At 42.8% G+C, this 12320-nt stretch overlaps 1 protein-coding gene across 4 annotated transcripts in view; it reads left to right on the top strand.

Moving 5' to 3' along the window:
- The window catches only part of NEK10 (NIMA related kinase 10), a 182724-nt gene that overhangs the window by 162627 nt on the left and 7777 nt on the right, over nt 1-12320 (top strand). For all 4 annotated transcript variants that reach the window (XM_028518291.2, XM_028518292.2, XM_036030574.1 and 1 more), the window contains 4 exons: nt 1145-1255; nt 8473-8581; nt 10613-10665; nt 10749-10804. In XM_028518291.2, coding sequence (XP_028374092.1) covers nt 1145-1255; nt 8473-8581; nt 10613-10665; nt 10749-10804 — 329 coding nt within the window. The remainder of the gene's footprint in view (nt 1-1144; nt 1256-8472; nt 8582-10612; nt 10666-10748; nt 10805-12320) is intronic.

Consider the following 12320-nt stretch of genomic DNA (forward strand, 5'->3'; position numbering starts at 1 on the left):
CCATCTTGACTCCAAGCTCTTTGTCCTGGGGAAGGGCAATGGCTTTGCATGACTTCATTCTCAGGGTGACAGGCATCATTTTCATTGGCCACAAGTAGTCACATGGCACCACACTAAAACTGTAAGGGTATAGAGAAATGGGGAGCGGATGGACTGATAGTTTTCTTGGCTACATTTCTCTTCCTTTGATCTGAGTTCTGAACTATATTGTATTTTCTTTGAATCTTTAAGTTCCTACTACCACATTTTTCTTCCTGCTTAGCTTCCCCCCACCTCATTGTGATTCCATTTCCTCTCCTTCTAACACCTCCCCATATTTTAAACCAAATGTCATTTCCACTCTGAGACTCCTTATCGTGTTGACTCTTTTTCTTTTCTCTGTCACCCATGTCTAAAGCTTCCCTTTATTCCTCACTGCATTTTTGGGATCTTTGATTTCCTTGTATAAATCCAACCTTCAAAGCACTACAAAATCAGTTTTTTTGAAATCCCCATTTTTATCCAATCCCCATATTTTCTAAGATTCTGCAGTGACTTCCTACTGCTTATTAAGCCTAACTCATCCTGGCCTGGCCCTGTTATGTACTAATTCATTCCCTCATTCTTGATAAATTTGTCCCTACAATCTCCAGCTGTAAATTCAGAAGCATCACAGGCAGGCATCTCACTGTGTACTAACGCAGATATGTCCTCCCTGGTCCACAGCCTCAGGCCCTGCAGGACAAGGCCATGGTTAGAGTGTTTGGCATGGTTTCCAGCTTGTGGGTGTGACCCAAACACCTAAATATCGGATAGAATGCATTCTTCCCTCTCAAGTCTGTTCTTTACAAAAGTCAATATATATGTGCAATTAATATATTATGCAATTGTTATGTGAAAAATAATATCAATAAAATAAAAGAACAGTAAGATAAATTAAGCAGCCTTTTGAAGGAGAGCAGAATAATATATTTTTTCTGGATAATAGGATGAAAAATTACAACATCACTCACGCTATTTGGAGTATGATTTAAATTCTTATTTAGCGAATAGGAGTTCTTGTTGAGTGAATATTGTTACACTGATGTTCAGTAAATGCTTCCCAGAAGTCAGCTGTGCAGTGTTAACAATTTGCTTCTAATGGTTGTTTTCTCATTCTGTGCAGCTTCCTCCAGCTTTGCACCACAATTTGAAAAGAAGGGTTATAGAGAGATTCAAGAAATCCCTCTTCAGCCAGCAGAGTAACCCTTGTAATTTGAAATCGGAAATTAAAAAGGTATGGTATTCTACATACAGGAATTCTTGGGCTAACAAAAACACATCATTCAAGCTAAATCTCATACTTCCTTTGCTTTGGACTTGAAGCTCTGTCCTCCGTTAAGGGACATTATTATTACGTTAGGCCATTCAGGCTGCTATAAAAAAATACCATAAACCGAGGAGGTTATAAACAACAGAAATGTATTGCTCACAGTTCCGGCGGCCGGAAGTGCGAAGTCAGGGTGCCAGCACGGTTGGGTCTGATGAGGACGCCCGTCTGTCCGGGCAGTAGACGGCCCACTTCCCGTGGCATCCTCACACGGCGGAGGGAGCGTGGGAGCCCGCTTAGGCCTCTGCTCTAAGGCATTTTTTTACAACAGCACTTACACAAGGGTTTCATCCCTAGGACCTAATTACCTCCCAAAGGTCCCACCTCCTAATAGCACCACCTTGGGGAGTAGGTTTCAGCACATGGATTTGGGGGAGGGGCATAGACATTCAGACTGCTGAGACACTACATCAAAGATGTGTCTTCGCTTCTCACTTTCTCACCTTTATGTCTGAAGTCATCATTCTCAGAGGACTAACAGAAAGTTCTTTCCATATTATTGCATGTTTTCCTAAGAAAAAATGTGGTTTAATACTTTTACTTTAAATACAGTGTTTTTTAGAGAATTCTATCCCAATTTTTTTATTAGACTATTCTTCAGTAAGTCTACATAAAAAATACATAAACTCTGCATAAAAAAATATACAGAGTCTACATAAAAATACATAAATAAAATCTTTTTTAAAGTGATGTATTTTCCATAATTCAAACTAATAAGCGATATAGGTATTTAGTGTTGCCGATCTGAACAAGTCATCCAACCATCTGAGGCCAAGATTTTTACCATGAGGGCGGAATGAACTACCTGTAAGGGTCTTTCCACCTTTGACCCTCTGCCACGTCCTAGACTTCAGGTGCTAGTAAATATTTCTATTTACACTTAAAGAAACTGAATCGCAAAGAGGTCCAATCAACTGGACAGAAAGAAAATTATTTCTTTCTGTTTAACACAACTTGGTGACAGGAAATCCCTGTGTCTTGGTCCGTGGCCATTTTAACATAGGCCTTGGGCACGGACACAACCTCCCGTTCTCTGGCCCTGAAAGACCCAGGGCCCAAGCAGTCCGGGCCCGCCTGGGTGAAGATGCTCAGTCCCGCTCCCATCTGGTATAATGTTTAGAAGCTTCATCATATACTTAAACTCTGTTAGTCATGCTGTTAATAACCCTTTTTTTACAAGTTTCTTTTCCATCAATGTCTCCAGTCTTAAGCATAAATTGACTTATTATTCAGGCAGGACGATGGGCTCTGATAAGAAACACAGGCAGTTGGCTTTGTCTCCTTACATTAGTGGTGGCTATGCATGCTTACACACGCACACACACAGGAGATGGGAAGAGAAAAGACAGCCATGGGTAGACCAAATGTAAACCTCCCTCACTAGAGAGGAGGGAGCAAGATTTCCCTCATGGGCTGTTGGCAACTAAGACCAAGAAACAAAGCAAGGGGTGATGAAAACAGAAGTGGGGAGACCTCAGATGTTTATTTTACTGTATTTCCATATCATATCACAAATTCCAGTAAGTAGACTTGAAAAAGACAGAAGCTCAACTCTCCCATGAAAAGATGAAAAAAAAAATTCCAAGTTGCTAGGTGTTTATGCTCTTATTACAAGGATGTTTGGAACAGCCCAGTTGGGACACAAAGCGCATTCTCACAGACCCCCAGGCTTCTGAGATGGAAGTGCAGTGCCTGGTCTGGTGCCCCGAGGGGCTGCAGCCCTCCCCCGCTCAGTGATTTTCCGTCAGTCAGTGTGTGTGCTAAAGAAATGTCCAGTCATCGTGGGACCTTACCGCTGTGGCTACTTATTGATGGCCTACGACCCTGTAGGGTATAGAGAGCAATCAAAAAGGGAAGGGAAGGGAGGGGAAGGGAGGGGAGGGGAGGGAAAAGAAAAGAAAAAAAAAAGAAAAGAGAGAAGAAAACTGCTTTTGTAAGAAAGTAAAGTCCTTGTCTAAAACTCAGCCAAGGTGTCCTGCAGCCCGGCCTGCCGCACCCTGGCTAGAATCGCAGGGCAGGGCAGCATCTGAGTGACTGTGTGGGCGTCTCTGGGAGATAGAACCCTGGGCGTGGGAGAAAGGAGAGACAGAAACAAGACAGAAGATGTTAATTCAAATTAGAAGTATCAACATGATGAACGTGCGTCGGAGTGGAGGTCCTGCGGATGAGCCCCTGGTTGTCACTAGCACAGACCCCTGGTTTTCCAGTCTTGAAAACCTTTAGAAATTCCTTATTAGAAACCCAGCCCTCGGTGGGACTGTAACCGTCTGAGCAGCGGGGCTGGGGAGGAGGCCAGATGGGGGGAGGCCGATGGTCCCTGGAGCCGACCTCAGGCTGTGCGCATGCGTTAGCAAGTAGAGCACTGATGCCCTAGAGCACCGTGCAGACGGGCGCTGGGCATTCCTGTTAACAGTGCGGCCTAGGAGGACCTAATAGAAACTGCTAGAAAGGTGCTGTGGATTAGAAAAGATGACAAGTAAGGCAGTGTGTTATATCTTAACATGCGATTCAGTCAAAGAGGACAAGGCAAGGTGGAAGGAAGGAAGGTCAGAGGACTGGTGAACGAGGGTGATGGGGCCTGCTGAAAGTTTTCTCACGGGGTCCGTCTTAATGCCCTTCCGAGTCCTTCCTCAGTCGTTTTGATCCCAAACTGTTTGTGCAGTTGCCCTACAGCACAGTGAGCCCTATTTTATGACATAGGGAAGAAGGTACAGTTGGGGGAATTGAATGAAGATCACATTTTCAGTTTCTCATTGTTTTCTACTTAGGCTTCACCCCCAAAAGTACTACATTCTCAATAGACTACTGAAATGCTACAATTGCTCAATATTTGCTCAAAATCAGTGTTTTTTGTGGTTGTGGGGTGTGTGTGGGGGTGTGTGTGTGTGGAAGGGGCAGTGACACTCTGTTCTCTTTAATACGATGACTCATATTTTAGAAGACCCTGCTTGTTCAAACCACACTTTGCAAACAGAGTACCAAGAACTAAATAACAATGACACTATTTCCTCTTCAAAAAATGCATGTTTCATCCCTCTAGATTGATGATATTCAACCTTTTTCATCTCATGGAACACATAAACTAATTACTAAAATTTTTCAGGACACCAAAAAATATATATTTTTGCCAATCTGACAAAAAATAGGTAGAACTTTGATTCATTCACATGAGATAGCTATTGTTCTCTCAGCTATTGTCATTCTTTTTTAATTTGACAATGTAAGGATCAAAAAGTCAGTGTCCCTGACTAAACAGTCAGATACTGCCTGCTTTGAAAACTCCTGCGGCACAGCTGTGTGCCAGCCATGGCACACTGGTTATATCAGCAATGGCCGGACTCGGTCCGGGCAGACCTCACACTTACTTCTCCGTTTCCTGGTCTGTGAAGTGGGGGATGACACCTGTGTTAGAGGGTCATTGTAAGCATCAGATAGAATATTAACTATGTCTAGCATGTGGTAAGCACTGAATCAATGGCCACAGGTGCTGCTGTTGTCATTCAGCAAGAATATTTCATCTTCCATATTCATTCTGTCATTTTGGTCACCACCCAGTCCCAGTTCTTGGCCCTTCTCTCTTGCATTGTTGTCACAGGTTCTTTGCTGATCTCCTGGTTCTCCCATCCATCTGGCCAGACTAATGATTAGTTCCTAAGCCCTTGCTGTTTATCAGCAGACTCAGAAACCTTAGTGGCTTCCAGTCTCCTACTGTAACATCTAAACTCCGGGACCCAGCTTTCCTGGCCTCTGCTGTTTGCAGGAGATCCTTGTGGTTCATCTGGCCCCGCCCTGCTGTCCCCGCCCTCACTCAGACGTTGTCTGGATTGTGTCCAGGGTGGTCCTTTCCAAACAAACCTGATTATGTCACACACACACACAGAAACACCTCGGGGGGCTCTTAGTATAAAACACCAAAATACTCACCCTGGTGTTCACAGTCCTGTCTGGTCCCAGCCCACCTGTCTCTCCCCCCTCATCTCACTCACTCTTGCCCTCTGCCATCTTCACACCAGCCCCAAGGCCCTGTCCAAAGTCCATCCACTGGGCTGTTTCCCCTCTGGTCTTTGCACAGCACATGCCTTACCCTCTGCCTGTAAGGATCTTCCGGAACACCCCATCCTTTATGTATTCCTCCTCATCAGTTCAGCTCTCTGTTGAGTGTCACTTTGAGGGGAGCACCTTCTGGAAGTGAAACCTGCCACTTCCTAGAACTGCAGTTCATTCAGTACAGTGCGGTTTTCCCCGGGAGGATCTATCACAGACATAGTTCTCCTGTGTTAGGCCATAAGCTCTGTGGCCGTAAGCTCTGCAGAACATGTTTTTGGCCACCATTGTTTTTCCCCCACTACTTGGATCTGTGCATCGGACATAATAGTTGATTTAAAAAAATACTCACTGAATTAATGAATGGCACTTCCCTTTCTCGCCTCAAACTCAATCTTCAGATCTCCATAGCATGGACTCATGTCATATCCATTTCATCACTTTGTTATTCAAATGCAGTACCCAGCCTCTGCCCTCAGTTCCCCTTACTTGAATGTCCACTGTGCCTCCTTGCAACCCCCCAGATCTATCCCTCCAGGCTCAGCTCCGATGTTTCTTCTACAGAGCCTCTGAAATCCATGCTAGTCCTCACGAAGCATCCTTCTTTGTGTAAGTGTAGAACCCTCCGCCTCATTTCATACTTTGTTTCTTCTTGCATCACTCTGTTGCCTCACGTGCAGTCGGGTGGCAAGTCCTATGGAGGTCAGATCACGTTGGTGTCCTCCCTGGTGCCCAGCAGGGTTCTGATCAGCTGGAGAGATCCCCGCAGTATGTGCCTTGATTGGTTTTTATCTCTGTGTTCCAAAACCTGCTCAGGCCATAACAAAAATAATGTTCTGCATGAAATATGTCAAAAAACCAAACTGCAAAAAGAAGTTTTGGGAAGTTCCTAGGGTAAAAGTAAATGTGTCTGGATATGAACACAAGACTAATGGATTTTGTCTTCATCCACGGCCCGTCTCTCTGAGGATCTGCGGTTCTTAAGTGGAAGGAAACCACTACTGCGACACAGCACGGGAAACCTCCCCTTTTCAGGGTTTGAGTCAGGAAGGAGGACTTGTCCTTGTCATATTAAAATGGCCATCTCACCCTCTCCAGCCACAATTCACATGTTATACTGTGCAGCCTTAAATACCCTCCCATCTATGAAATCTTTAAGATTCAAAGGTATATATACCTAATAATTACATCAACTTAAATAATCTTTCTGTAGTTAGGATGAACATTTCAGGTAGCCAAATTACTGCTATGCCCACCAATATGAAAAACAATCCCATTTGAAATCATGTGCAAGGCAATACCAGGAAATTATCTGCAACGTTGTAACACATACTAAGAAGCTTGGTGGGAGCAGCCTGGTGGGAGTTAGCTTGGATGTAAGACACGGATTGCTTAGGGCCCCCTCTGTGGTGCCCTAAGTTACTGAGCGTGGGACTCTCAGATCCTCCTGCATTGCAGCGTTTTGCCATCTTACAATCTTGTCTTTTTACAAACGGCTTGTTAACTTTACCGGTTGTCACCAAAGTTAGAAAAATAATTTTTCAGGACTAAAGAAGGTTAGAACCATATTTTTTCCTAGAGTGTAGTGTTTGGCACCACAAAGACTGAAAACATAAATGATATATATTTACAGTACCCAAGGTACATTGATGAAATATAAATTGCCAATATAAAATGTTTTATTAAGGTATGAAATGCATAATACATAGTGAGATTCATTTACAGCGCCATGAATCTAACGTATGTGTTCACCCCTGTGACCACCACCCACACTCAAACATAGAACAATTCCAGTCCCCAGGCAGGCTCCTGCCTGCCTTTTCTTGGCCAAACGCGCCCTCCTCCCGCATCCCCCCCCCCCCCCCACCTCCACAATGTAATTGTTCTATCACCGTTAGTTAGTTTTGTCTGATTATAAAAATGTACTTAAGTGAAGTCATATACTATGTATTCTTTTGTTTCTGGCTTCTTTTACTCAAGCCATTTGCTTTGGGTATCTGTTCCTTTTCGTTGTTTTCAAGAAGTCTATTGGGTAAGTCTATTGGATAAACCACAATATGTCTGTTTATCTTGCTACCCAGCGATCACTGGGGGCGTTCGTAGTCAAGGGTCACTACAGATGAAGGTGCCGTGAATCCCTACACATGTCTGTCGATGAACAGAGGTGCTCCTTTCTTGCGTGTATCTGCTGCCTCAGAGTGGGGTGGCTAAGTCATAGGGTAGGCACCAGGCATTTAAGTTTAACATATACTGCCAAACAGTTTTCTCGAGCGATCGAGTAATGTTGGGCTTTAATTTATGAACAGAGTATGTGACTCTGAGCTAACCACTATTACATAATCCAAATTGTGCCATTTGTTTCTGGTTTATTCGTATGAATCGACATTTTAAAAGTATATTATATTAACACAGGCACTAAAACTTGGCCAGTCCACATGGTGGTTGGAATTAAAGGTGAAAGGAGGCTGAAAAAATGTTTATAGTCTAAAATTCCATTAAAAAAATTCAGCTGCATGGAAAGGCGTTAAAACAATTGGAATGCCAATAAATTCTGTTATTTAGTGAATAGCTCTTTCCTTTAGGGTGTTGGGAATCAATGTTTTGGAATTCAATTAATTAATAATAATCCAGAAATGTATATTAAGAAATGTATTTTCTTTGGTCAGACAAAAAGGCATTGTTCAAGGCAGATACACAAAAAAGGGTGATTTGGGCTAAACATATTGTTCTGTTAAATAACTGGAGTTTCTCCCTCCTACGCCTGAAAAAAATAACATTTTGATGTCCCAGCCCATGCCATTATTTTTCTATTCATCTTTTATTTTGCTCTCCTAAAGCTATAAAGCAGATTTTTTCATGTGACCAGGGAATTATCTAGCTTTCTTTCACTGTAATATGGCCACCTCCAATTTATACGTTCTTGGAAGCAAGATGTGTGTTTATCTATTTACAAGGGGTGGAAAAGCACAGGGCACTAAATTTTCTGTGCAGACACAAAGGGAAATGGAACAGCCCGCGCAGAGGTCTCACGCCGTTTGCTGCTGAGTGTGAAAGATGTGGTTTTGCTTTTTCTGTTCCAGTTATCTCAGGGATCTCCAGAACCCATCGAGCCCAACTTTTTCACAGCAGATTACCACTTATTACACCACTCAACCGATGGAAACAGCCTGTCCCCAAGTGACCCGACAGGTAATGGTCTTTGACACAGGAAATCTGGCTTTCACAAAGAAATATGTCACTTGGATCCTTGAAAGATTGTCTTCAATTAAAAAAAAAGACTTAGAGCTTATTTTAACTATCTATGGCAATAGTTGGGAGGAGCGTACAGTAGGAAATTCCTTGAGATTCACTTTGCCTGGCTATGGCAGCTTCCTTCATCCTTGACCGATACATTCACCATTGAGTGAGAGATAACACAAACACGCAGCAGAATTCACGTTGGTGACTCACATTTCCTTTGGCCTCTCCTTGTTTATCTGGTGATGGGATGCCAAATGCCCGAAAGCATCCTGGGAGATAAAAAGCAGAAAGGGAGTGTTTGCATATTTAAAATGGAGAAAATTTGAAACTTACTTAAAGAATCCACATCAGGCAAATTTAATATTGTTTTTTTTTTTCTTTTTGCATAAATCTCACGTAGGTGGGCAATATAGCACAGGGACCACAGATTCTTGAAGCACAGATGCCTAGATTCAAATTTTGGCTCATCTGCTTAGTAGCTGCCCTTGAGCAATTATTTGACCTCTCTGCACCCCAGTTTCCTTGCCTGTAAAATGGGCCTAAAAACTACAGGGTTGTAGTGAGGATTCATGTAAACATCTAACAAGCGCTTGGTCATTGGTAAGGGCTCAGCAAAATCTAACATTTCTTGTGACGTTTGACTTCTCAGAGTTTTCAAACTACCCTGAGGTTTCAGAATTCCTTGCTAGTTTTCGAATCTCTGTAAACTGTGGCTACGTCCCATAGAGGAATGAGTGGACAGAAGGAAGGCTTTGTGGTTGAATGAAGGCTTGCCATCTCCTCAGCCTAGAGAAGCACTTGGCTGTGGTTTTGTGATTTCCTAATTTGGGCAAATTATTTCACATGTTAATTATTAAATTTTCTCTAAGTCTTTGACTCCTGGGATAAAGCTAACCTGTGTGGCAGAATTACATTTACAGTAGTTCCTGAGAAATCGCTAAGGCAAAGAAGATAAACTGTTGCCTAAGGTCATTTGCTTTTGAAAGCATCTCCCACGGCTCTAAGTCAGTCTGCCAGGGAGGCATCTTGCAACAGCAGCTCTGATGAAACAGGGAGCTCTGGCTGACGCCTCTCAGTGGCCAGAGAGGGAGCTGACCCGTTCTCCCAGGGCAGCTGGCCTCCTGGACTCAGAGCAGGCCAGGCATGTCCCGAGTTCCAGCAGGGCTGGCAAAAGCCGAAGGCAGCAGAGCCTGTGGGCACTTCTGGGAACACTTTTAAACTAGACTGGAAAAGCAAGCTTCCTTATGCCTCACGTGCTCATGTGCTGTCTCAACATTGAACCCATTTTTTTTTCTCCCCGCAAACTGGCAGGGTTACGCCAGGGCATCCACTAAGCCAGTGGTTGGTGGATGTGAGGGAAGCTGGCTGCTGTTACTCTGGCTGGAGCCCGGGTGGCTTAAGGTGTCGGTATATCATACTCAGACCAAACATCAAAAGAAACAAGTCTCTTGGCATTAAATGTATGGATTTTATTTTCCTCTAGGTAGCCGTTGGAAGGGAGGGGTCAGATCCATGTCATCTTTCCCTGTCTATGTTGTCTATTTCTGCCTCCAAAAATTTATTTTTTTTCTGGCACATACCTGCTCTCTGTCTCATGGACCAGGAGGAGTGTATTAATCAGGACAGTCACCTGTCAGGCAGTTTCAGTTTGGAATCACTCCTCACCTGTTCTTAACACACACACACACACACACACGCATGCACACCCCTTAACTTAATTGGCTCATTTATGTCAAGGTCAACACCTCAAATCTTTGTGTATTATTTTGTGATGGCCACCTCAGAAGCAGCCAGGTATTAAAGGAAGAGGAGCAGGAAGTTTGAGTGTTCTAAGCTGACATGATTTGGAATGTGCTTGTGAGTATTCATCTTCATCATTAAGGAATTGACCAGTTTTCACTTCAGTTGAGTCATAATCACCAATAAAGTCTAACTAAGAAAATGTACACTAAATGTCAGACTTCCCACAATTTCTTCCAGGCCTGCCCACCAGCTTCGATTTGGAGGAGGGGATAACGTATGAACAGATGCAGGTGAGGTTCTTGCAGTGCCTCTGGGTGATTTTATTTTGTTGCTTTTAATTCAATACTAACCGGATTTTTTTTTTCAACTTCAGACTGTGATTGAAGAAGTCCTAGAGGAAAGTGGTTATTACAACTTTACTTCTAACAGGTGAGCACTAGAATTTGCTTTCAAATTTGAAAAGTCAATGGAGATCATTGGATATTAGATCTGATTTCTCCATATTTGATTCCTGATGGTTTTCCCCCCAACTTTCATCTTAAATACTTTTATGAAATATCTTGGCTTAGACATGATACTGCCATTAGTAAAATATATGTTTATCTTTTGTAGGAAAATAAAGATTGATCACTTAGCAGTAATTGACTCTCATAAAAAAATGAATGTGATGAAATGGGAAAGCATTTCTAGGTTGTTTTTCAAATTAAGCATTTGTTTTCTTCCATTTTACTAGAGCTGTAAATTCAGATTTCCATCACTGAAATCTACTTATGATTTGCATAGAATGTAAGAGGAAAAATGCAGCAAAAGAAAGAATCACTTTGTTTTTGTTTGTGAGAGAGGGATTTGTTATGATGTGTTGCCACTGAGAACCCTAAATAAGAAACCTCAGTTTACAGGGGCTATTTACCATGTTTTGTTGTGTATAACGTGCAACCCGTGGTTTTGTGCACACTTATACATGGGATTATTATGCCCATGGTATGTAATCATTATATCCATGTATAATTGGCATTCTTATTTTCCCCTCTGAAATCTGGGCAAGAAAGTGCACATTATACACAGTAAAATACAGTATTATTTTCTACTATAACATTATTAGTGCTCTAAAAATTTACTCTATTTTCTCAACTTCACTCAGTTCTGGATTCCTACAGTTTTACTGTTGAACACGGTGTTGGGCACAAAGATTTGAGTTCAATTCGTGTGTGTGTGAGGCAGTTCCCAGAAGCACTGGAAGGGGAGTGAAGAAATAACTCCATAAAGGTTTCATCTTCAAGCAAGTCACCATCAGCCATTGTTTGGGCTCTGGCCGGAGGGGATGTCAGTCACCTGGCATTCCTGGCCTCCTGCAAGGTGGACAAAGCAGATTCTAGGGCCAGAGACGTTTTTAAGGAAGAGAAATGTAGGTGCTGGCTGCTGGAAATCGGGCCGTGGCGCTTCAAAGTGGTCTGACAGTGTCTACTACACCTGAGCTGTAAGCAGCCACATACACATTCTATACGGCTGAGAGTTGCTGTAGGAAGCACTGTCCTGTGGAGTTGGCTCTCCCCACGTGGTGTTTAATGCCTGGAGGAACTGCCTTCCTTTCTAGCTAGTGAAGCTCTCTTGTGACCGTGATTTACATTATCCAAGGAGTCGTCCCCAGAGGTGACGGTTAGTAGCCATCTGAAGAGAAAGAGGGCCCACGAATACCCTGTTGTGGTCATTGTGGAAATTAGGTTCTTTTTGATGTGAGTTCCGTCTCCAACACCGTTTTCCTTCTGTTTCCTCAAGTTGTTCTTATGAATCACACATGAGATTATTCAACCGCTTGTTCTTTTGGCTTGACAATATGTTTCCAAAATACAGCCTTTGTAAATTTGGTTCTGTTGTGATTTATAACTGCAGCACAACGATGAGTAATTCTCATTTCCCAAAGATATATTGTTAATAAAAATCCCCG

This window comes from Phyllostomus discolor, chromosome 7, assembly GCF_004126475.2.
Source record: "Phyllostomus discolor isolate MPI-MPIP mPhyDis1 chromosome 7, mPhyDis1.pri.v3, whole genome shotgun sequence".
Classification (NCBI taxonomy): Eukaryota; Metazoa; Chordata; class Mammalia; order Chiroptera; family Phyllostomidae; genus Phyllostomus; species Phyllostomus discolor.